Below are 26,427 nucleotides of genomic sequence, written 5' to 3'. Positions count from 1 at the left end.
TCTGATGACTGCATGGATGAACTTTTTTGCAAGCTCCCATGAGTGAATAAGGAAATGATATTTTGCATTTAAAACAGTGTAAACTGCAGAAAGTGATACCATTGCACTTCTTGGTATATTCAAAACATTTAGAGTAGCATTTTTCTGTCTTTCAGTGAAAATTCTAAGTCATAAACTTCTTTATAGTAGAGTGTGTGTGTATGGGAAGATGATTAGAACTTCTTTTTTAACCACAAATATCCATTAATTTCAAGGCAGATTAGAATGAGCTAAAAAAATGATATGGTGATACATGATTCTAAAATTTTTAATCAACTGTGCAGATGAAGATAAGTTACGTGATCCCAACATAAGCATATTTTTGTAGGTATGTGATATGTTTTTCCATGCCTTTTTGTATTTTTTCTTTTTTTATTTTGGATTTGGCAACAGCAAGGAGAAGTTTCTCTCCTTGGATAAGGCAGTGGCGTTTCTGTAGTTGTTGCTAGTTGGAATATGGGTTCCTATTGTGAAGAAAGCAGGAACGCTGGTCTAGGCTTCCATCAGGTTACCTGTTAGGCCGACTCCGTAAAAAGGTAGATGGATGTGAGGAGACATTTGATTTCCTTTCCTCAGGGCAAAATCCTGTGACGGTTTTTGGAATTACTTGAAGCAGGTGGCATAGCTGGAATTATTGCTGTATCAGTCATGGATTGGGAAGTGCCAGGTCATGGCAGCAGAGCTGATTCAGCCAGGTACGTGATTATAGCATGGTGCTGAGGTGGCTGGGTGATTGCTGGCGGTGCCTGCAGCAGCATTTCACAGCTTCCTGCATGAATTTACTTAGTTCACCCAAAAGAAAAAAAGTTTTTGGGTAGCAGAAGTTTTTCCAGCTTTTAGTCTTGTTAAATCAGTTTATTTGTGTGGCCTGTTGTTTTCTGAACCTCTCAGATGGTTTTAATATGAAACCAAGAAGTCTTGATGGGGACTTCTGTAGGGGAGCTGATGATGTAACTGATCACTGCAGGCATGCATAGTGTCATTCTGTGACTCAAGCTCACGTGCAAAATCTTTCATCTCACAGGATTTACAAAATTTGCACTGTTTCATAAGGAAGGTTTTGGATAAATGCTGTAGTGGTCAAAAGCTAAATCTCACGTGCAAGCCTATTTTGGCAGGGTGTGATTCTTGTTAGATTCAAAGATGATTACTGCGTTTCTACAATACTTCTGTGTTTTCATTGTTTGGAGCATCGTGACTGTTCTTGTGGTTGTTCATCAGTGCTAAAGCATGCATGGATTCCTCTGCAAACAAGCATGTTGATCAGTCAACAGACATTTGTTAGTAAGTGCAAGAAGCTGTTTCTTCTCTTTATAGAGAGCTGCTTAGTCTGGCAACCTGTATGTTGTGAAGGTGACTAAAATGAAAATATGAGTCTTTTTCCAGCTCAGATGTTTTGAATAGTTGGCTGCAAGTTTCTACAAAGGTTGAAAAATTAGTAATCCCTTTGAAGTCAGTGGCTCAACTCATTGCATAAAGATTGGCGCAGATAGAAACTGCAATGTGGTCTCCCTCAGGACAGTAACAACCAAAATCAGCATTTAAATTGTAATGTTTCAGGGTGTACTTGCATGATGAAGTGAAAAGGATCCGTGTGCCCACTTTTTAATCAAGTAAGGCAGACTTCTGCTTGAGGCTAAAGTGAAAAATTAAGTCTTTTTGTTGCTGTAAATGTTTTTAATGTTTACAGGCTTGTGTATATATATGGTTTCACTTCCTAGTCAGATATCTTCAGAACAGTTGGCACTATACAATTCCTTTCATAATTCACATCAGATTGGAAACCTTTTTTTTTTTTTTCCAAATTATTACTTATAGTTTTCTCCATTTAATAGGTAGCATGAAGAATTCTGTAACATTTAGGATATCCTTGCTAGGACCTGGTTGCTTTTGTCCCTTTGGCTAAAAAGTGCTACATAAGGAATTAATAGTAGGTACCTGTAGTTAACTTATCTTCCTTTTGATCATCTGCATTCATTTATGCATGAAAAAAATGAAGTAAAATCTAGTTGCATTACTGTTAGTGTCTGCAGAATAAGAAGGGGTTGATCATGTGAATTTAGACCACATGCTGTCCCTCTGATACATTCAAAACAAGAAATGAAACAGAACTGAAAATTTACAGGCTTAATCGGTGCTATTAGTTTCCAAGCTTTTAAGTTTGTCCCTGTAGAGAAATGTAACACTTGGCTGAGATGTAAGTGTACTTTCAAACCACACTCCTAAACTTTGAATAATGTTGTACATTTCCATTTCTCCAAGCTATTTTTTTCTTTTTTATTTCCCTCCATGTGTAATTTTTAGCATCTTGCTGAAGGAATTATGCGCCCGGGAATCAGGAGCACGTGGATTAGCCATTTCATATTCTTCTCTCTTTCACAGAATAGCTTGGGTTGGAAGGGACCTTAGAGATCATTTAATTCCACCCCTGATTTCCTTGGGTTTCATTTTGTTTGCTTGCTTTGTGCAGACTTGTGAGTGGAAAACTGGCCTTATTATTTTCAGGTATCTACAGCATGGCAGCATAGAGGTTTTCATTACTTTTCCTTTCACTGGGCAGCAAATGATTTTTAAATATTTATCTAGCTTAGTTTCACAGCCTGGCTCTTCTGTATCTGATATCTTTGTCTACCTTGACATTGCAGGACTGGGACCCTGCTATGCTGAGAATTTTGTGGTACAGGGTGATTGTTCCTGGAGTGTTACTCCAAAGACACCAGGGAGACTAACAGGAGGCAGGAGGACACTGATCACAGTTCAGGTTTGCAAGTGTACATGTGTAATCTGTGTACTTAGACGTGTGTTATAGATCAAATTTGATAGTTAATTTTTTGATGAGTGGAAGAATAATACATGGAACATGTCTTTGTGTTTCTCTGTAGACATTGCTTACAGTTTTGTATTCCACTCTCTTTTCCTTATGTTGTGAAACAGGTAATGAGAGGTGAACTGCTGCTTATAATTTGTAGAGGAAAGGCTGGTTTGAGGAAGTTCAGCTCTGAAACCCAGTGTATATGAATTTATTTGTATTTTTCCTTGAAAATTTTAAGAACCTCAAAATATGTGAATTGGTTGTATTGATTTCACAAATTAAAAGGATAGGGTTGCTGTGGGTTTTTTTGTTTGTTTGGTTGAGGTTTTTTTCATCTTTTATGCCATAGACAGTGCTGTTTTAAAAAAAAAATCTGTTTCCAATTTGTCAGTAAATTCTACCTTGGGTACATTTACCGAGTTTGGATGCTTTTTAATTTTTCTTTTGTGAAAACTTAGAGGTATGTATTTGTGAGGAATTATTTAACTGAATAAATGTAATACAGTGTGTGGCACTTTGATTTTAGAGCAAATTGAATTCAGTGAATAGTCAAATAAGCACTATAGGCCCTCAAAGTCTGAAATTTGTCTTTGGGTGGTTGGGTGGGGGAGTGGAGTGTCTGTGTGAATAAATCTATCAGTCTCTCCAAAATCTGCAGTAGAGATACAGTATAAGATTGCTTTTCACAAAGTTCACATTTCTGTGATGGAAAGTCATGAGTAATCAAAGTTTCTCTCTTTAGAATCCTTTTGTACACAAATCATGTAGATGAGGGTTGTAACTATATGTATTCTACTGAGCGAAACTGGTTAACAGCCTATTGTTTTGCTTCATGCATTTTCTATCATAAGTCTAGTTGTCTTTTCTTCCAGTCATAAGATTATGCTTAAGGAAGTAATTTATCCTTCTGATAGCGAGAGCATAGTGCCAGGATTTCTGCTGCTAAAGTTTGATGGTATATACTTCTGTTTATTGCAGAGTAATAAAGTGTTACTGTTAGCACCAGAAGCTGAACTTTATTACTGAAAATTCAGTTCTTGATTCTGAGAGGAAAAAATCCACTTGGAACATTTTTTGCATGTCGTTTTAAGTTTCTTGACTTTAAATGCTATGATGCACTGCATTCATGTCAGCTGAAGGCAGCACCTGTGTGTAAAATCCTATACAAACACATGTTTCTATGAGAAGAAATATGTGGCATAACCACAAGTGTGCTCTAAAACCTGAAATTTGAGTGTTGTGGTTTAACCTACATGAGCTCTGTTAAAGCTGAAATACAACAGGATGAGACAGAAAATACAAAGAAAGAGTTGGCATTCCTTGCTTACATGCTTGTCATGAAAGTGGGAACTGTAAAGAACTTACACGTTTTAACCTCCACAGCAAGTTGTTGGCAGTTTAGTGTGGTGCTTTTTTCAGTAATTGCTGTTTATATAATGGTAAATGTGAACTTACTTGATCTTTTATGGAAGTTTGCATTTTCAGATTATTTGATACATATTGCATTGTTTTGTTATTATAAACATAATATCAAAAAACAGGTCTAGTCTTGTTTTATATACAAGTTTCACAATGAACATTTTTTATTTTTTTAGTTTTCTTTTTAGAAGGTGGTAAACTTTCTGGTATTGCTTAATTTGCAAAATAGACCAGATAAGCATATTTTTGTTCCTCAGCATCCTTCACAGATCTTACCTTGGACTGTAAAAAATGCTTATTGTATGAGAAAAATTTCTTTGTTATGTCTCAGATGAAAAATTAATTTGTATTTCTGTGCAAATGTATTGGTTTCAAAAATGCTATTTTGGTTTTATCTTTTCAGAATTTTAGGTTTTGGTGATCCAGCATGGGGAACCATGTAGGAAAACGAGAACATAGTGCTGACAAGTCAACCAAGGTAGGTGGAGAAAATTGTAGAGATGAGGCTACCTGAGAAATATGTATGTTATGAAATATGGGGTTTTTTTAGAGCAGTTGTTTACCAGATCGCTGATACCATTACTATTTTGTAGTTGACACTATAAAATGAACACCTTTTTTTGAAAGATGATGAGATCCTATGAGATGATGAAATCCTATGAAAAGATGAAATCCTGTGAGATGTGGCCAAATCAGGTTTTCCTGTGCTGGATTTAATGAGAGATGTGATGTTTTCCCATGTCAGATCCACAGCTGATAATAAGCTTCTCAGTCATGATGGAAATGAATGAAGTGATCCTTAGAAGCAAGATATTGTAGAATTTTTAGAGTTGGTGAGCCAAGTTATTTTCTGTGTGTTGACTGTTTTCCATTTCAGCAGTCACTGGCTTTATCCATAAGAAAGAAGCTATATGGAAACACACAAAATAAGAGGATTCTAAAGGAAAAGACTGTCAGTCTGAGGAGATACAGCTTTAAAAATCTCCTTCCCCCCAAAGAAATATGAGAACTGTCAAAATGTTCATTAAAAGTTCATATTTGTTTTCTAAGCTTTTGCTGACACTGTTGTATTTTCTGCAAATAGCGTGGTATTCTGTTTGGCTTGTGATAACATCTTGTTTATTTATTTTTCTGTGTTGTACCAGAAGAGATTTCACACATATCCTAAAACAGGACATCTTCCCATATATATATATAAAAAAATGCTGCTTGTTGCTAGCTGTTGCTATCTTCCCTCCACCCATCCTCACCCAAAAATAACAGTTTACAGTCGAAGCCCACACTGTATAAAGTTATTGCCCTTTGCATTGGACAGATGATGTAAACAGATAGTTCTGGGCTTTTTCTGGAGGAATGTGGGTATTTTGCATTGCTGTGGCAGATAAGCAGCTATCCCTAAAAGGTATACAAACTAGAATTTGTACAGTTATTAGTTCTTTGCCATCTCCTTTAGGAAAATACATAAGCACACTGGAAGGAATAGGGATAAAACAGCAAGAAGACAGGACAGCTGGCTACATATGTACATATGGTTTTGTTTTGGGTTGGTGCAGTATTTTGTAAAATGGTTTTGTGGCCCAAGTTTCGGTTTTAGTACAAACAATAGTAGGAGTCCCAAGTTGTTGTCCTGTGGTGACTTGCCCTTTAGAAAACTGTTGTGCAGCAAAGTCGAATGTACCAAACAGATGCATTTAGCCAAGTATTTTGATCCTTTCTGACTGTGAGGTCCTGCAGGTGTGTTACGGTAGGTTTACAGAGCTTGATGGGCTGTAGTGCACTACATATGCCCTGATTTGGTACTTGAGGACAAAATTTGGTCAGAAAAAGACATTGTATCCTCTCTCAAGCTGTGGGATCACAGGTGTTTGATTCATCTTCGTGGCAGGGGGGTGAGTTGTTGGGCACATGGGGCGTCAAAAAGCTAAAGATTCTTCAAATTGTAGCAGCCTATGCGGTAGGCGGAAGGACTATGGTGGTGAGGAAGAGTTAGGTGGCCTTGAGTCTTGCGCATGGTGTGTAGAAGAGATCCACAAGGAAGTGGTTTGTTGCAGTTCTTTAAAATTCCTTCCTTTTCCTGATTAGTTCATGGAGAATACTTGATTCTGCAATCAAAATAATATTCATTTACCAAAATTGTTTTTTGAAGGGGGAACTTATTACTGTAGTAAAATGTTCTGTCCCTCACTCATCCTTCTTAGAGGGACAAAAATCAAAACCCCAAACCCCTAAACTTTCAAATTAGCAATGCTTGATCAAAATCTCCCTTTGTGCACAGTAATGTCATGTCACAAGAAATTTCAAGGCCACAGATTTAAAGTCAGGAAATAGATGGTTAAAGTGCTACTATGTATTCCCTATAGGTACTCAATCTTGATTCAGTTCTTACAGGCAGCATTAAAGTTCTTCTTAGTGGTAGTATTAACCACATGTCAGACTTTTTCTTTCCCTTTCGTTTTTTCTTTTTTTAAGTTGAAGTAGCTTTGTTGTTGTTGTTCAATATAGCTGTAAATTAGAACTGTCTTCCCACCAGTCTTCTAGTATGGTATGGGAGACAATTGCTGAGGCTTTCAGAGACTACTTCAGAAATGCTGAACTGCCCCTCCTCACTCATAGCGATAAAACTGCAATGAAAGAGGTGAACATCTCCTCAAGAGTCTTTCTAAACTTCATTACTTTCACACTTCAGACTGTTTACTATACCTCCTTTCTCAAACCTTTAGTACCAAAGAAAACAACAGAATTTTAGGCAGCATCTTTGAACTTTTGATGTCAAGTTTACAAAGACGGTAGTGGCTCCTGAAATGATAGACTGTTTCTGCACAGAACTATTTTATGTGTAGTGACATTAGAGAAACTGTTGCCAACTGCAGCTATCATAATTCTTGGTTGTTCAGTAAATGTCCTGTAATACAGCAATTACTATGGGGTTGGGATTATTTTTAGTTGACATCTAACTTCACTTTACTTTTAGTAAATTTGACTATTTGAATTACAAAATTAGAACTAGATTTCAGAAAAGGAATTATTTCATCAAATATCTAAGATGATACCAAGATGCTTTCAAATTAGGAAATCTGCAAAAGACAGTAAAATGGCTTCCCATGCTGTGACACTTCTTTCAAAATATTGTTCTCCTCTTGATTTATAAATATGCCAAGCTATAGCAATTATTTAATAAATAATGAGATACTGTGAAATTAAATGAATGCTTTAAAAAATAATTGGTCTATTTGACCTAAATAATGTATAAAAGTGTTTACAAAACCCTTATGTTTTACTCAAAGCAATAATATACACCATCTCATTTCTGCTGGGTTGCTTTCTCTTGTGTTTGATGGATCGACATCCTTTAGAGTTTTGTAAGATACAAAAACCCTATTCAATGAACCAGTAATTTATCTTTTCTTTTTACTTTGAATGGTTCTAGACTTCGCATCTGCTTAATGCATTAGTAAATGTGTAACTATTTGTTTACTTTGTTCTTAGTGTTAATACTTGGGTTTAAACTTTACATAAATATATCTAAAAACAACAGCAAAAAGCAAAAGGGCTATCCTTCATGCCCTGAGTTTCTTTAAGTTCTCAGAGACCTAACTTAGAGGAGTAGACAGAGTAGACAGTGAAGTTTTATTGGTTTTTGTTCAGAACTGTAGTTGATCTTAGTTAATTTGGCATCACTAAGCTACAAAGTGCCACAATCTCTTCTGTAATAACTAAAGCTGCCTGTGTCACAACAGCAAAGTTCGCTGCTACTCCTCATTTTGATTGTCTTCCTCAGAGAATTCTGCACAGCACGTTATTGCCATCCCAAAATCTTTGAACCTTCTTAGCACCTGTCAAAACTGGCCCTTAACTTCATTGATGGTTTGGGACGAGGGGGTTGGAAGGAAGGTTTCCAGCATTGTCCCATTTCTTCCACAGCAACTATCAAGTGCACCTAGTCCAAGGAGCCTGGTTTCCATGGTTACATACTACTATGGCAAGCATGAAACCAAGCTTGTGACCTATAAAGAAAGATCAAAACCCATGGCCCTGCCATGTCAAGGGATTGCTCAAGAAACTTAAAAGGGCCTAGAATATATTAGATTATTGGAAATACTGGATTCTCTACCCAGCTCACATCGTTGATGTACTTGGGTTGTGCTGTAAATAAACACCAAGGAACCAAACCCTCTGATACCCAGCTCTGAAAAACCTTGGCAAATGTAACTGCAGGCCAAAACTGAAAACAGACATAGTGGTGATAAGGCACTCAATCTAAAATTTAATGTTTTGTATGAACTAAAAATAATCTGTTAATAATGACTGGGTCTTACTGGGTAGTAAACTTATGAAAAACCTTGCCTTTAATTGCAATGAGGTATGCACCCAGATTCTATAATGTCTTTTGCAGTGGTTGATTCGATAATTTTAATAAACTGCCTGGTTCTCAGTGTTTAAGGAGAACTCAGCATCACTAGTTCAGTAAATCAGATGGTTTCTACACTGCTTTTGAGGAGATTCTATTTTCTTTACTCATTTTTTCTCCGTTGTCTTTCTAATGTTCAGAAATTTGCACCCTGTCTAAGACAGCAGTAGTGGTCCTGATAACACTGACAGAAAGTTTTCTGCCTCTCCCTTGTAAAAGGGAGATGAAATTCTGAGGATGGCTGGCACGTGTTGGTAGTTGTATTGATCATCTCATATATGCTCAACAATCTGCAAGCAAAAAGGTTTTCACACTAATGCACTACCTCATGGTTGAGACCACTTACAGACCTGAGCTATGTGTGGTTTTTACAAGGTGCTTCCTCTTGGTATGCATCATAAATTATCAAGAAAGGAAAAAACTAACAAATGTGGCTTTTGATTTTATTACATTTATATAGTCTTATTGCCATCCACAAATCAATCATGCAGCTTTTTCACTTTTTTCCCCTAGCAAACTTGCATAGCACTCTTTTTATTTTCTAGTGTAATTGTGTGTTTTCTCAGTTTTACCTTTTGCTGTAAAGCAATAAAAAGCATGGGTCCTTTTATGGTGTATTCTTTGCAATTTGATGTTTTTGATTAGAACACTCCCTCTGAGCTAATATCTTTCTGAAGGCAAAGGAAAAAGAGAGAAAAACTTTAAAATGTTGAGAGCGACAGTGTTTTCTGTGACAGATTTGATGAGCATTTTCACCAGCCAGTTTTAAAGGTTACATACACAGTGAAGAAATTCTTGTGACCAACGAGCATCTGTTTAAGCTGGTGCCTGGCACAAGGAATTGCTGCTTTTGGAAGAGGCAAATCCTCTTCAAGAGTATGAAGGGAAATTCTAGGCAGTCAGGTTAAGCATTACCAGTTGAATCTGATAGATGTCTGTTTTTTTCAGTTTCTACCATCGACCTAGCTTCGGCCTTGAGCAAGTCCTCATGTGCTCTCTCTGTCTCTCTGTTTAATTACTTTCTCTGGAATGTTTGTTGGGACTGATGCAGTGTCATTCTGTATTAATGGTAGTGCTTGGAGACCTTGAGTGGAGCCTTCAGATGCTAACGTGCTTCAGCTAGTGAGATGATATCATAATGATACAGAAATGACTGTACGGTTTGAAACCTCTGAGAATGCCAAGCATGAAGCAGCTATGACATCTGTCCTCAAAAATTAACCCTACGACCATCTTTCAGTTTGGTATTGGAAGTCTGTGTTGATGGTTCACTAGGCAAATAGCTCTACTACAAAGTTAAAGGGAACAATTCATGTGTCTAAATCCAAGTGATATGTTTCAATACTTGACTGTTCATTAAATTCTTCGGGCGCTGAATTTAGTATGGTCAGTTATAGTCATTATATTTGATCTTTCTAATGTCTAAAATATGACAAGCTCAGATTTTGATTTCAGCAAGTGTTTCAGTGTTTCGAGTAAATGTGTAGGCAATGGTTTCATAAAATAAGTTGAGAGCATGTTTTCCTGTTCAGCACACAACGGCTAAGTACTAGTGTTTCTTGATTTAGGTCTTGAGCTGGTTGAGCTTGCATGGGTGTAAAAGGAAGAGGTGCAGTCACTGTGGTTTTGGCTGGGGAAGAGGTAGGGTCTTAGGCTTTGTTTTCCCACCCTCAGCCTACAGAACTGACTAGAAGAGGGAAGTGCACTCTGTGCTTCAGGGGCCATGTTGTTGTTGAGGTTGTTTCCTATAGTTCCTTCCTTTTTAGTTTTGATACAGAACTAGATAAATGTCCTTTCAAATGAGTTTAATGCCAGTACCACTTAAATTAGCAATTATACTCCTGGAAGAACAGGAGCGTAATGCACTGGGAATTCTTTGTGAACTCTCTGTGAACTGTTCTATTTGCTGAGATGTCTTTTCTAATGAGTCAGCCCATACTTCAGCCAGAGAACATGTTGTTCAGTTTATTAGCATCTTCACACCAGAGAAACGAAGGCAAAGTTGTTCATATTTTTAATCTTGAGGAAGCAGTAAGTGACATGGAGATCCTGAAAGGGAGCAGTATCTTCCTTCCTCACATAACCGTTTGTGCTTTTACTGTTATGGTGGTCACAGATCAACACGCGACAATATGTTCACAGAATGACAGATTATGCTGAGTGGGAAGAGACCCACAAGGAGCATCAAGTCCAACCTTTAGTCCTGCACAAGACCATCCCCATGATTCACACCATATGCCTGAGAGTATCATCCAAACACTTGAACTCCGTCAGGCTTGGTGCTGTGACCACTTCCCTGCAGAGCCTGTTCTAGTGTCCAACCACCCTCTGAGTGAGGAACTTTTTCTAATATCCAACCTAAACCTCCCCTGACACAATGTCAGGCCATTCCCTCGGGTCCTGTCACTGGTCACCCGAGAGAAGAGATCAGTGCCTGCCCCTCCTATTCCTCTCATGAGGAAATTGTAGACTGCAATTAGGTCTCCCCTCAGTCTTCTCCAGGCTGAACAGACCAAGTGACCTCAACCGCTCCTCATACGGCTTCCCCCCAAAGCCCTTCACCATCTTCATTGCTCTCCTTTGGACACTAAGAGCTTAATGTCTTTCTTACATTGTGGCACCCAAAACTGCGCACAGTATTCAAGGTGAGGCTGCCCCAGTGCAGAGCCGAGTGGGACAATCCCCTCCCTTGACTGGCTGACGATGCTTTGCCTGATGCCCCCCAGGACACGGTTGGTCCTCCTGGCTGCCAGCGCACTACTGACTCATATTTAACTTGCCATCGACCAGGACTTGTTGTATCACCTGCTCTGAAATTGGGTGAGATGAAGATTCTTGTTTGTTGCTTGGGCCTTAGTTATATTTGAGAAGAGCTTAAAAACACTTCTGCAACAATGTATTACCTTAGAATGCAGTTATGGATGCAAACTCATTTGCAATGAAATGTATTCTCCCTATTACAGAAATTGCCAAGCTTTACCTGTGGATACCCAGTGCCAAACCACAATGGAATCTCCAGTGTAAGACAAACCTGCCCTCTAGCACAAGTATTAAACCCTGTTAAAGGTGCATTTTAAAGTTTGTTCTCATCTTTTTCTCCTAGTGCTAATTCTGTTGTCTTTGATGCTCCTGGGCAGCAGCTGTGAGGAAAGTGCTGGAACCATGCTTTATTTTAATTCTCAGCTTCACACTGTTGCACTTCTGTGTCTAGTGTAACTACTGTGCAGCTAGCGTAGTGTAACTAGTTGTAAGACATGGTTTTACACTGTGCCTCAGTACAAAGTCAAAACACTGTCTCTGCTTAGATCTGATGCTAAATATTCTGCCATGAGAAAAGAGGAGTTCCACATTGTTGAGTTGAATCCTGCTCTTGTTTGTAAATTCAGCAAGTGTGTAATGGACATCATAAGGACAAATATACAGGACTTTCCCATAGAAAGTATCACTGACAGTAGCTTCTTTTTGCACTTCAGAAGCTGAATTTCTTGAATAACTGCAACTATTTGTACACTGAGTAAATTTAGCTTGTCTGTGGCTACAGTTTATTTTTTCTCTTTGAGTTGAAATGTCACAGAACGTTTTTCCTTTTTATTTAACTTTTTCAGGCGCTTTGCTTTGAGCTGATGGAAATGCTTTGATAGCATTTGCTGGAGAAAACAAGGTTTTTTTTAAAAAGGAAACTGAAAAACTTTTAAGCAGAATAATATAACTTTATTCTTGATTGCTGAGATAAGATTCACTCTTAAAAACAATCTGATCTTTCAGTGCAGCAACCAGTGAATGTGGCCATAAAAATATCAGAATTTGCATAGTGCCAAAAGCCACACAGTACATAACAGTTACCCTGGATTATTAGGGGGACTTCTGAGCATCAGTTGTAATCAGGAAGAGGCAATAATGGAAATCTTGCATTTTTGTGACAGTGCCACAGAGTGATGTTCAGGCTGATGAGGCTAAACTTAGCTAGAACTGAAAGCTGATTTAGGGAGGCATGAGGGCACTCAGCTTGCTCATGATTGCTAGGCAGCTCAAAAACCATCGAAAAGACCCAAGAACCAGAAATCTTAACAAGTCTACCACCCCTAAGATCTATCTTCAAACCAGACACTTATTATCAAAACAGTAGTCACCATTTTGGGGTCCTCAGTTGTTCCTGTTCTGTGTAAAGCTTCAGGAATGGATTCACTGTTTGGTGGTGCTGAGGTTTTCAGATGAGTTATGGAAATCCCAGTATGCTGGAGGTGTTTTGATTCAAAACAATTCAAGACAGTGATGTTGAAGTCTGAGTGATGTGGAGGGTTTGTTTTGGTTTTGTGGTCATAACTGGCTTGTACTCCTAGCTCCTTCTACTTTATCTTCCCTCTACTTCTTATGCCCAGTTTCTTTCTGCATGCTACTTTCTGCCAGTACCTCTGATGCAGTCAAAATACATTGCTTTGATTTTTCTGAGGCATTAGAAATAGTACTTAGTTGCTAACAGTGTTGTTGCATGCTCAGAAACAGTGAAGAGATGGCCAGCTAACAGGCAGTCTGATCAGGAAGGTGTGAACACCGTGGAAGAAAACAGAAAATTTACACTTCTCTGACAACACATATCCACTAGAAAAACTATTTTCAAGCCAGGTCTCTCTCTTCATGTTGGCATATGACTTTCTGCAACTGTCCCAGCATACCACAGTACATTGCTTTGCAAGGCTATCCAGTAGTGCCACTGTCAATATTTGAAAGATGAAAATCAAAACTGTTTTCTGTTATTTTTATGACCTACTGTCATCACCACTTATATACTCCTTTATCATAAAGCTGTGTTGGATTTTTGCATTTGTACCTTGTACCTGTTGAAAAATTTGTTTTATGCAGAAAATATAAGAATTGCTGTGTAGTTCTTCTGGGGAAATGTGGCTAAAATTTGTCAACGTGAAGTGGAACTGTGTGCAAAAAACTTTAAATCTCACTTCTGTTCCTTTTGTGCACTCATATATATAATATGTACATGCCCATACAGAAAAAAGTACAACTGTAAATTTAAAAATGTTTATGTATAAACACAAGGGTATATTCAAGTACTCATACTCTGCTTATATCCCTGGATGGCTGCAAAAGTACTCTCTATATCAGTTTCAAAAGGCAAGATCCTCCACGCTGGGGAGTCTGACTATCCATTCTGATGTTCCCTATGAACTACAAGTTAAGTGTTTTCTTAACGCTGAAGCAGAACTTTCTACTGCAGATAAAACTTTCCTAATGGTGCACAGTGATAAAGCCTGAATAATCAGTACTTTTTTTTTTAAACTCATGTCTGAAATTCCAGACAATCCTGGTTTTTTTTGCGACTTGGCAGATGAAAGATTGCTGAATGTGAGACTCAGAATCTCAAGTCAGTGCCTCTCAGTGAGAAATGTTTATGCATCATAAAATATATTGAAGATATTTCAATACCTAATATTTTTTGATTTCAAATATCTTTAATATATTTTAAAAATATAAACTATGAGTATAGTTAAATATATCTTTGTATTCTAGGAGAGGCTTCAGAGTTCACAGTAGGTGAGACCCACTGCCTAAAGTAACAACTGTTTTGTCTTTGGTATGCTGCTACACAGAAAACTGAGTCTGTTTGGGACAAGTGATGTTACTTCTGGAGCTCAGTCACATGAGATGAGATTCTAGGTCAAGACTGTATATAATGAAGACTAAAACTTACTTTTTTTCTGCTGAAAGAAATACATGAAAGTGTCATGTGCTGCCCTATACTTGCTGATAGAAATAGATTCTTTCCTATGGTGTGGTGCTAATTTTCAGTTTCTTTCAGAATCAAATCTATGTTTGGAGAAAATTTATGTTATATATATGTTATATTTATGTTATTTGAGATGGATCTGAACCACTGTAATCCACTACATTCAGATTGGCTTAAATGAAGGATGTTCTGACAATGCGGATTTGAACATTCAAACTTAGAATTCTGAATTCATTTACTTGACCAGTTAATGTTGATATTTTGATTCTACAATTCAATATTAAAAAAAAAAAAAAGAATTCTGACACCTTTTCCTCTTGTTTTGACCTCAGTGTCTTGTGTTACTTTCCTGCAATCCTCTCAGGGTGAGAGGAGACTTAATTCCATTCTGAAATTTTTTCAGTATACTTCTATCTGTTTCTTCCTTTTCCTTTCTACTGGCATCTTGTCTATTGTTTATTATTTTATTCTTGTTATTATATTATGCTATGCTATATAGGTCTTACAAGGATTGATAAAACCATCTAAAAATGAAATTTTTATACAGCTTGGGGTGGGGGGAGGAGGCCAAAAGATCCCTGTCAGTGGAGGTATTCAGGTGGAATGGGGAGCTCTGGGTTCCAAAAGCCTCTCAACAGACTGTATGGGTGTCCTGGCTAGTGACCTTTAACTCCAAGTACACAAACAACCAGTGAAGCAGGTCCCATGTCTGCCTTTGACAACAGATGCTGAGATCTTTCAGGTGTCAGATTCTACTCTGGGATTTTGCAGAGTTTATAATGCCAGAGCATAATGCAGTTAATACTGTAATAACACTGTATTGCAGCTGTTGAGTCACCTGATTCTGGGAGAATAAAAAGTGGAGTTTGTGGCATTTTTGAAGCTTATAGGGCTTGACACATAGACTTTGTACAAACTAAATTGCCTGTCTTGTATCACTCCTGATTCTTTCTTCTGATGCTGTATATAAGGAACAGGAGTCCCTCTGAACATGTTTTACATGTAGCCCGCGAGGGAGATGGCTCACACTGAACTACAGAACGTGGTGCACTATTGCACTATTGAACATAGTGCAAGTTATTTTTACAGCATAGGAGCAGGGACCCTTGGTTTTGATCCCAGCCTCTGAGCTCTGGTCTAAGCAGATGACAAGTTGTTCTGGTTTTTGCTCTGGTAGGCTTGCTTTAACCAATTAGGCTGCAAACCATGGGCTGGTGAAGCAGGGGCAGAGCTGCTTTCTTCCTGCAGAGAGCCAGACGGCCAGTTAATTATCCCAATCACTGAGTAAGACTTGGCCAAGTCTCCTGCTCAGTTCTCAATTCTGCTGCTGTGCTGCCAAATTGGGTCTTGTGTCTTTACGAAAAGGAGCACTTCAGCAACAACTATGAGCATCTGGACTTCTTTTGGTCATGATTTAATGTGGTTACTTTCAAACCTTGAAATGGTTCCTATCTTAACATTGTTTCCTTAAGAGAAAAGAATGCCTGGTGCTTAACTGGACTAAAGATTTCTGGTCTGAGTTGGGACATCCTGCTTGTTACAGTGTTGTTAATATCAAGGCATGGTTGTGACAGCAAAAAAAGCTTTGAGTAGGAACTCACATTTTGAAACATTGATTCTCTATGATTTTGCAAGGAGAACTTTCATATCTGTTGAGTTACCTATTACAGGACAAAATTTGAGGGGAGGAATTTTGAGGGGAAGAGTGTTTTGGTTTGCCAGAGTTTTCAAAATCCTGCTTTAGGATAAGTATTTTTCATAGTTAGGAAGAAATAGGAAATGGTTATTTGAATGCTGCACTAAAGGAGATGTGCTAGACTGTAGGGGTTGTAAACTTGCTAATAGAATTGCAAATGCAGTGTGTTTGCTTATCAATGTGCTTATTCACTTGGTTTAATAACTGCAAATATAGTTTATGTGTAAGCCCTTCATACAAATATATTTGTTGGTGAAATGCAATATATGTAACTCAATCAGTTGCTTTTGTGTCAAGATAATCCACTTTTATTACAATAAATAATTTTAGAAAATAAAACTGTGGGCTGCTAGAGGCAAAGGATGGGACAAAGCAGAGTAATGATAAGATATTATTGGCAATGTAGGGAATTGAATTAAAAAGATGTCTAGGTATTTCCAGCAGGCCACCTATTTTGTTCTGTGCTATAAAAAGGCAGTGTCTTGGTCTAAAGTGATTATGGACTCCCATGCCGGTAGTTATTCAAGCTGCTTGAGTTAGACTGTCAGTCAATTCCCAAATAGCCTGTACATGGGAAGGATCAAATATATGTTAATACAATACAGCTATTTAAGTTTTTGTATTTAGAGCTGATGGATTCTAATCTGCATTTATTTTAAGATTTTTTTTTTTTAATCCATCATGCTCCACCTGTTTTCTTCAGTCCTGGATCTGTTTCACACAGCTTTTTTCAGTATTGTTTTGACTGTGGCTCTGGCAGTACCAATTCTACACAGAAGTTATGTAGTCAATGGATTTTACTACCTCTAAGGGAGAAGGTGAAGAGCTTTGCAAGGTCTGTTTTGCTTATCTATGAAGTCTGCACTGTACAGCACATGAGTAATACCAAAAAATCTGTCTGAGGTCTAACTTCTCTGAAGTTACAGCTGCTTCTTTTTTATGATGAAATTACCAGCAAGAGAATAGAAGTGGAAATAGCTCCTTGTTTATGCACAGGTTTTCTGTCTCCAGTTCAATTCTCTGCCTAGAGAAGCAATTGAACATAGTGCAAGTTTGTTTTACAATTGCCCGCATGACTCCTTTAATTCCTGCTTGCCTATAGAATTGAGGCATGGATTTTAGCCTTCACAACACATATGCAGTGATGTAAAATTCTATTTGTGTGCAGAGGGTTACTAAGTAACAGTTGCTGAGGGAAATGCAGTCTTTAACTGTGTGACGTCTGTGCACTTAAAATTGCCAGCCAAGTAGTGCATTAGCATAGATTTTGCACATTAATGTAATGGGATTTGCTGTTGGCAATGTGTGAGCAAAACCTTGTGAAAACCAACAACAGTGTAGTTTGAAGAGTTATAGTCTCCCTGCAGCCTGGCCTTGTGGACAGGAGATAAAACCAGTTTTTGCCCTTCTACTTCATCCTTTCCATACTGCACCATAGTTAAGGACCCTGATATATTTCATAGAATCATAGAATATCCTGAATTGGAAGGGAACCACTGAGTCCAGCTCCTGGCCCTGCATAGGACAACCCCAAGAATATCAAACCACGTGCCTGAGAGTATCGTCCAAACACTCCTTGAACTCTGTCAGGCTTGGTGCTGTGTCCACTTCCCTGCAGAGCCTGTTCCAGTGCCCAACCACTCTCTGGATGAAGAACCTTTTAGTAGTATCTAACCTAACTCTCCCCTGACACAGCTTCATACCATTCCCTCAGGTCCTGTCACTGGTCATTAGAGATAAGAAATCAGTGCCTGCTTCGTTTGCCAGCTTCCAGTCAACTAGGACCTTTCTAGATTCCCAAGACGGTTGAAAAATCATTGAGAGAGGTCTCATGATGACATCAGCCAGCTCCTTTATCCTGGAATAAATCCCATCAGGCACCATAGACAACAGGATCCAGCTGAAGCAGCAAGTCCCCCCCCAGGTTCAGGGTTGTCTGGGAGTTTATTATTCTCACAGTCACGGTCCTGTCGTTCAGGGCTCTGGGGGTCCTAGTTTTAATATTAGTATATGTATTTTAATATTTGTGTGATATTTGTATGTGTATTTGTATTTATATGTATATCTACCTATAAATAAAAAGGTTTCCACATGTAATTGGTATGTTTTGCATGTGTATCTTCCTTCAGGAGGAGAACGTTGAGTGGCAAACAAAAAGACCATTGTGACTTGGGAATTGACTGGGTGTTGATAATACAAGGAGAAGTTTACCTTGAGCTATGTGTCTTAGAGGATTTGGTTTTTTCTATGGATTTTTTTTCGAGGAATGTTACTTGGGAAAGGTCATGTGTCTATCCTTGAAAAGGAGCTTTTCTGTTGAAGATGATTCTACTTAAGTGATCAACCTTTCCTTTAAATCACACTTAGTATAATTTACAGTAGGACTTTGAGCTGGAGACCTTTATATGCTGCTAAAGATGAATTTTTGAACTTTCATGAAGTCCTACATCTTTTTACTGATTTCTCTATTACAAAGCTACTTTATTTTCTGCAAATACTTGGAAGATAGGGAGGACTGTACATATATATAAATAATTATTGCGGTGGGAAGGTAACATGAGATTATTAGGCTGTATGATTTGTTCACTGTGGATTATGGAGAACTTAATTTCAGTATGGTTCCTATATTAATTATATCATTATGTCAGAGTATATGAAAGATGTGCAAAACTAAATTTTTATAATGAACTACTTCCACAGTGCTTGTATAACAGTGGCATAAATATCTATTGGGCATATATAGTCATTAGTTTCTTGAATTTTTATGATGTTGTTTTAGCTGAATCCAAGAGTGTTATTTGTTTATCACTGAGAAATGCATTATAGCTGGTAGTTGATCTTATGTTATTTACCTGAGCTCTGCAGTAATCAGCATTGCCACTGTCACGTGAATAGTATCATAAGTTGTCAAGTGAAAAATTTACTTCATTTATTCAGTCATGGCAATTGTTTTTTAATTTGTTTCTTGTTCTTTCTATGGGCAATTAAAAAAACTTAACAAACCAAACCAAGCAAAAACCAAAACTAATTATATCATCTCTGTAAACCTTTGTGCGTTGATCTCTATTCCTGGCATAGTAAAGACTGTTGACATTTTTGATGGGTTATAATTCTCAAGTACTGTCTGATTGCATTTTTTGCCAGTGTTTGGGAGAGCAGAGTATCTGAGCATTTTATAGTCTCTCATCCAGTCCACCCATTTTGGTTTTGAGGTCAGAAACCCTTCCCTCTGGGATGAAACTGGTCCTGAATTTTTCACTGTTCTTCAAACTCCTGTTTTTCTGTAATTCTCTGTGATCAGCTATGACTGGTGTATTTTAGACACAACTTTTCCCTCAGGAAGCTGTCATTGCTGGTGACGGTATTGACTCTGAGCAAAGTATCTTTAAAGTCTATAGAAGCAGCAAAGCAGAACAAGGGGAGAAAAATTGTCAGCACAACCCTAAGTACATGTCTGTTCTTCCAAACCCTTTTCTTCTTGCTCCATAGGGACTCATGTGTCTTCTCTCTAATGGCCAAGTTTAGGAGAACAAGGGTTAAGCCTTTTTGCTAATAGTGCCTGCCTTTGCCATACTTCAGGAGCTGCTCAGCAGTTCCAAACACCTTTAATGCAATCATTTATAGTCACTTAAGTAAAATGGATGCAAAAAATAAACTGAATCTTTTCTGCAAAGCTACTTTCAGGCCAGTTGGCCTTTGCTGATCCTAGTGAATGGAGTGAACCCATTTCAGATGTAGAGTTTTGCATGTGTCTTTATTGCACTTAATGAGATTCTTGTCTGTTTATTTCTGTAGCCTGTCGAGGTTCCTCTGAATAGCAGCTCTTCCTTTCAGTGTACTGACCAGTCCACCAGTTTGTTATTAGCTGGGTCTTTAATAAAGACACTAAACAATATTGGCCTTTGAGTTGATCCCTGAGGGATGTGGATGCTGACTGACTGCTGGTAGGGTGCTGTGCTGTTGATCACAGTCTTTTGAGTGTGGTGATGCACCAGTTATCCACCGCTTGTATTCCACCTACCCAAACCTTATCTTCTCTGTCTGAATATAAGAGTAGAGTGGCAGACTGTGGGAGGCTGTGTCACAGGCCACACTAAAGTCGGGGATATGATGTTATGCTTTTCCCCTCCTCCACAGAACCAATCATTTCATCACAGGAGGCAGTCAGGTTGGTCAGATAACGTTTGCCTTTGGTAAATCCAAGCAGGCTGTTCCCACACACCTTCTATCCATGGAGAACAATTACAGTTAAAACTGTTATGTCATCTGCTTTTAATAAAAAAGAGAAAAACAGCCAAGCATTTGAAATGCTGTGTATTAAGAATGTCTCTCACTTTACCAATGTATTATCACTCCTTCAGTGTTAACACAGAGGTTTCTGTTGAGTACAGAGTGTACCCTACCTTTGACAGTCTTTTATACTACAATAAAGTATTGCACTTTGGGATAATTGACAAAAAGCATGAAGGCCTTTTTCCTTTCAAGACAAATCCACATAAAAGACAGAAGAGGCATGACATGCATTTTCTTGTTGGATGATGGCCCTTATTTGCTTGAAACCTTTATAGGGAGATAGACAATGGTCACAGATTTACAAAGTCTTGACTGATACCAGCCTGTACACTGTAAAGTACAGAGTTAGTGTTGAGTGGTCACAGAAAAAAGGCAATGCTGACAGGCTGAGCTAATGGTTGGGGTTTTGTTTGGTTGGTTTGTTGTTTGTTTACTGTTTTGTTTTTTTTTTTTCCCCTCTAATTAAATAGCTATAAAAGAGGAAAGATCTAAAAATTAGGCACTAGAGGAAAAGGTGGAAGTCGAAGAAGAGAAGAACAGTTGTTCCTGCCTAGAGTTTGAGACAGACCTCAGGCAGTGAATAGAAATGTTTGCTAGTAGTTTCATGCTCCCACCCAGAGACTGGGTCTTGCACAGATGATGTCTTTAGGTAGTGCAAGGTAGCATTTATTTAAATCCTTTTTTTTTTTTTTTAACACATAGCACTTTCAACATGATACTTTTCCTGAAGCTGTGCAGGGTTTTTACTAGAACCACATTAATGAATCAAGCTCTGGTAAACTGAATCATCTTTTTAAATGTCAGTTTCTGTTTGCTTTTTGGCTCACTGAGTGATAAGCTGGCTGCTCACAGGCTGTATTTCTGGTCTTAACCATTTCTCCTGTCCATAATGCACACGAGTCTTTCATTGTCATCACTTCTGATACTTATTTACGTTGGTATTAGAGAAGATGGACATTTATTTTTACAATCAGTTGGGAATTTATATTTCTTGGTCTTTCTCAGGTTTAATTTCTTTGTTTGACTTTATACATTTGGAAAATGGAAGATACAACTGTTTAAAGCAATACTGTCCCTTCAACAAAACAAGAAGTGCTCCTGAAGAACTTCAGGATTGTGTATAGTGCACATGGCATCTTTCTTATTCAGTAATTAGATTAGCTCTTCATTATTTTCAAAAGGTATGAGAACCATCTATATTATGGAGCACGTATCTTATCATATTGACCATCTGAAAACACTTTGGATAAATGTTTTCTGATTGGAGTCTTTTCTTTATGGTGTACATAAGTGGAAGCAATTAGCTTTACAGGAAAACCTCCCCTATTTCCAGGTGAGTAATAATGTGTATTGTAATAATGTATCAGATGTAATAATGTATCTGATGAATCAGATGTCACCTGGGACTGAAGAAGCACTGAGTGTGTGATCTGAATGAGTAATTTCTTTGGGCACTCAGGATATGTCTTACCAGTGGCTTAGTGTGGTAAGCAGCAATCATTAACTCAAGATGACTATTTCTGAAAGTTAGGAATGTGTTAAATTATTGATATATAGGAAAAAAATGTAATATTTTAGCTGTACTCCTTCCATATGAAATCACCAAGACCTGTTAGAAACTAGCCACATCGCTTCATGCAAGTTAGGAAAAATATTAAACAGATTGCATGTATGAAATACCCACATATATACACACACACATATATATGCAGGTATTTCATATATATATATATATACACGCACACACATATATGTACATACACAATATTGCATACCCACATCTGCATGTTACACTCTGGGCTCCATTAGAGTGTAAGTGTGCTCCAGAGGAGGGCACCAAAATCTGAAGGTATTAGTGGAACTGGTACAGCAAACCAGTTGGTGCCTGGGTAGCCAGAACTCGATGAGGTCAGGCTCAGTGACAGGCCTTAAAATATCCGGAAGTCCCAGTGTGATCAGATGCTCTGATCAAGTTTAAAATAGGTGCTCAATAAAGTCCAGGTACCTCACAACTGCATAAATATTCTGATATTATTGCTGCTGGTTGAAACAATGCATCCACTGTTTTCTTGTAGCTTACTTCTTGCTTTAGAAGACTTTCATGTACCAATTGTGGGGCAACTAGTGAAATGGGCCTCTGCCACTTATTAACATTGGCGGCTCTTCAAGATTTGTTGTTGTTCTTGTTGTTTTTCCCCTCACAGTGGTCAGTACTATATGAATGCTAATTTAGACATTTTAAACATAGACTGAACAATTGCCTGAAAATAAACAATTAAAATGTCATCTCTCTGGTCTTGTTTGGGTAAACAATTGGGTTTGTTGTGTTTTTTTTCCAAAATATTTTTCCTCTGAGACTTTCTTATTCCCTTCTGAGATGGGAAAGTTCACCTGTTGAATACATAGGTTGTAGTTCAGCATGCAACTTCATACATGTGTTACAATGGTACATTTTTCTTTTAATCATATTCGTGCAATTGTAACTCTGCACAGTAGATTTTGTGAGAGTGCCTCTGTGTTGGGTTAAAGTGTGGAGGGAAGCATTGTTCTCTTGTTTGTTTTCAGAAAATGCCGTGGGTTGTCCCTGGCTGGATGCCCAGTGCCCACCAAAGCTGCTCTATCGCTCCCCTCCTCAACTGGATAGGGGAGAGAAAATATAACAAAAGGCTCTTGGGTCAAGATAAGGACAGGGAGAGATCACTCACTGGTTACTCTCATGGGCAAAACAGATTTGACTTGAGAAAAGCTAATTTAAATGATTACCAGTCAATTCAAAGTAGGACAATGAGAAATAAAAATTAAATCTTAAAATATTTTCCCTCCACCCCTCCCTTCTTACTGTGCTTAACTTCACTCCCTTCACTCCTGCACAGGGACAGGGAATGGGGGTTGTAGTTAGTTCATCATGCCATGTCTCTCAGCATCTTCCTTCTCAGGGAAGGACTCCTCACACTCTTCCCATGCTCCAGCATGGGGTGTCTCCCATTGGAGGCAGTCCTGCACAAATTTCTCCAACCTGAGTCCTTCCCACGGACTGCAGTTCTTCACAAACTGCTCCAAGCATGGGTCAATTTCCACAGGGTGCAGTCCTTCAGGAGCAGTCTCCTTCAGCATGGGACCCGCAAGAGGCCACAAGTCCTGCCAGCAAAACTGCTCCAACCTGAGCTCATCTCTCTGTGGGCCATAGGTCCTGCCAAGAGCTTTTGGCAGATAAGCTTTTGGCTTCCCATGGGGTCACAGCCTCCTTCAGGCATCCACCTGCTCTGGCATGAGGTTCTCCATGGGCTGCAGGGGGACAGCTGCCTCACCATGGCCTTCACCATGGGCTGCAAGGGAATCTCTGCTCTGGCGCCTGGAGCACCTCCTTTTTCTTGGTGTCTGCAGAGTTGTTTTTCTGACATATTTAATTTCTCCCTACTGCTGCAGGTTTGTTTTGCCTCCCTTACTGACTACATTATCCCAGAGGCACTGTCAGTATAGCTGATGGGCTTGGCCTTGATGAGAGGCAGATCCATCTTGGACCTATTTGGTCCATTGGACATTGGTTCCATCAGACATAAGGGAAGGTTCTAACAGCTTCTCAAAGAAACCACCCCTGTAGCCCCCCTGTTACCAAAACCTGGCCATGCAAATCCAATGCAGAAGACAAACTAATGGAATAAGGAGCAAAATCATGGGAGGACGTATCTGTTTTTACACAAACCATTGACATAATGCCATATATGCAGAGGTGACTGACAAATTTTGCTTTGAAGGTATTCACCTTTGTGAAAAACCGAGCAGGCTTTAATGCAGTTCTCACCATTAGCAGTGTCATATTGTTCGCTTTTGAAGAAGCTGTCAAAGAAGAAAATACAGATTTTTTATGTAATATTAGTTTTCCTGTTTTATCAGTGTTCTTGCACTATGAGTGATCTGTGTGGGTACTGACTGGGTACTTGCTGAAGACTTGGAGTGTGTATGATGTCTGAAGAAGAATTGACTTGCTAATGATTTTCAAATTACCTGATATCTGAAAATAATCATAAAGAGCCATGATCTTGTTTAGCACATATGAATGTTGCAAAAGGTAAATTATGATACTAATAAGGGTCTACTCCTCCATTCCTGATAATGGATACAAAAGTCAAAGCAAGCAGCAAATGGGAGCAGTTTCCATTTGTGTTGGAGACCTTGCTGGGGAATTTTTTCCTTGTTGTTGGAGTAGATTATTTTTGGTTAGATTTTTTGACATCTCCTAACTTGCATTGTATTGCTTTAGTGTTAATTAGGTGCATTGTTTTGTGTTATTTATTGTATATTTTATGACACTCTTTCTGGTTCAGTTTAGACAGTTTCTTGAAAATGACTGACAGCTAGAATATTTCCGAAATCAGTTAGTCTTCTCTTTAGATTTTGCATTTTGTGGTTGTTAAGGTAACTGGAAAAGTGAGAAAGGGATCCTCATTGTGCTTCTCTTCAAGTGTCTCAGGCAAAATTTTAAATTGATTGTAATAGGTGCTCTGAAATTGCTTTCTTAAAAATATTCAGATAAGTATTGTATGCATTTTGGTGTTTATTCTTTGTCTCTAGGATGTTTCTCTGTGTTCTAGTAAGTAATTTTATCTATGTACCATGGTCAACTGTCTGCTAGTTGGTTTATACCTGGAAGACTTACAGTGGCCTGCTGAAAGAAAGGTCAGCCAGATTTGGGCCCATAGTTGGACATCAGGTGAACAAAGCCCTGGGGTAGTACTGTGGCTTTCTGAAGAGGTAGTTCTTCCTGCCAGATAATTTTAATGTCAAAATTTAGCATTTAACTTTCTGTTTCTTCCTGCTGATTGACTTGAGTGAGAATTGGAGTTGCTGAGAGTTAATGGGCAAGGCCTATCTCTTAAAAAGATCTATAAAAAAGACTTACAAAGGTGACTAATACTTCTAAGAGTCTTGCAATGTCTTTGGTGAGGTATGGAAATTACATAGGTTACGACTACATTTCTGTGTGTGCTTTCTCATGTACTTTCTCTTTTAGGAGAGAGATTTGGGTCCATGGTGTTGTGGAACAAGGGCACAGGAGCCAGGTTTTTCTCCTTGATCTTCCCAGTGAGGATGTAGGGCTTGAAAAGAAGGAAGGGAATCCTGGAGGTCAACAACTGGTTGCACAGCTGATCTTGACAACAGGCATTTGGCTTTTACAACCATGGAGACCCTCTATGAGGGGCAAGAACTGCTCAGAAAAGATTGAATCTACCTGACCAAGTCAGGCAAAAGCATCTTTGCCAACAGGCTGGCCAAGCTGGTCAGGAGAGCTTTAAACTAAGAATAACAAGGGAGAGAGACAGCAACCCACAGACAAGTGAGGAATTGATGGACTGGCTTTGCAAACAAAGGGTGATGTGGACAAGATTAACCTTGGAAACAACATAATAGGGCTGAAGGCAGAGGTTGGTTCCATGAACTATCAAGGAAATACTTGTTTTTGCCTAGTGAGTCTCCATTAGACTCAAAGTTTTGATACAAATTAGTTTGTAGTGATTTTTTTCTATAGTGTTATAGTGAGGAATTGTTTTTGACATGGTAGTATATTGATAAAGTGATCCTTGATAACATGATCAAAAAAGGTCTTTCCTTTTCTTCACATATTGATAGTGAAGGTAGCACTAAGCTAGAACTAGTAAAAGCAATGAAGTGTCCTTCTGTTGTGCCTGTACTTTAGTGCATGGAGCTTTTATCACCTGTGGTATTTGCTGGATGCATTTATTTATCAAATACAAAAGAGAAATGAGACTGACTGCAGGAAATCTTGATAGTTACCCTTTCCTCATCACCATTCTGTGCTGATTACTTAGGCTTAAATTTCAAAAGTCTTCTACAAAACCATACACTTTAGAAGTGAATAGAGATTTTTTTTTGTATGCTTGATGTTTTTTAAAATTTACTCAAGTGGTAGTTAAAAGATGTCATACCACTGTTTTACAATTATAAAAACTATTTTGTGTCTTTATCAGTTTCCTTTAACTAACAAAAAGCCCTTGGTTCTG

The 26,427-nt window shown here is 38.3% G+C and overlaps 1 protein-coding gene across 1 annotated transcript in view; it reads left to right on the top strand.

Annotated features, from left to right (window-relative positions):
* Positions 1 to 2,723: 2,723 nt before the first annotated feature.
* The window catches only part of MBP (myelin basic protein), an 88,953-nt gene continuing 65,249 nt past the window's right edge, over positions 2,724 to 26,427 (top strand). The window contains exons 1-2 of the mRNA XM_018070021.2: positions 2,724 to 2,800; positions 4,674 to 4,748. Of these exons, the coding sequence (XP_017925510.1) occupies positions 4,698 to 4,748 (51 nt within the window). The 5' untranslated portion in view covers positions 2,724 to 2,800; positions 4,674 to 4,697. The remainder of the gene's footprint in view (positions 2,801 to 4,673; positions 4,749 to 26,427) is intronic.

Source organism: Manacus vitellinus, unplaced genomic scaffold, assembly GCF_001715985.3.
Source record: "Manacus vitellinus isolate BGI_N305 unplaced genomic scaffold, ASM171598v3 scaffold_17_pilon, whole genome shotgun sequence".
In the NCBI taxonomy this organism is placed as follows: domain Eukaryota; kingdom Metazoa; phylum Chordata; class Aves; order Passeriformes; family Pipridae; genus Manacus; species Manacus vitellinus.
Note: the sequence above shows the minus strand (reverse complement) of the source record. Positions and strands in the feature narration are given on the sequence as shown.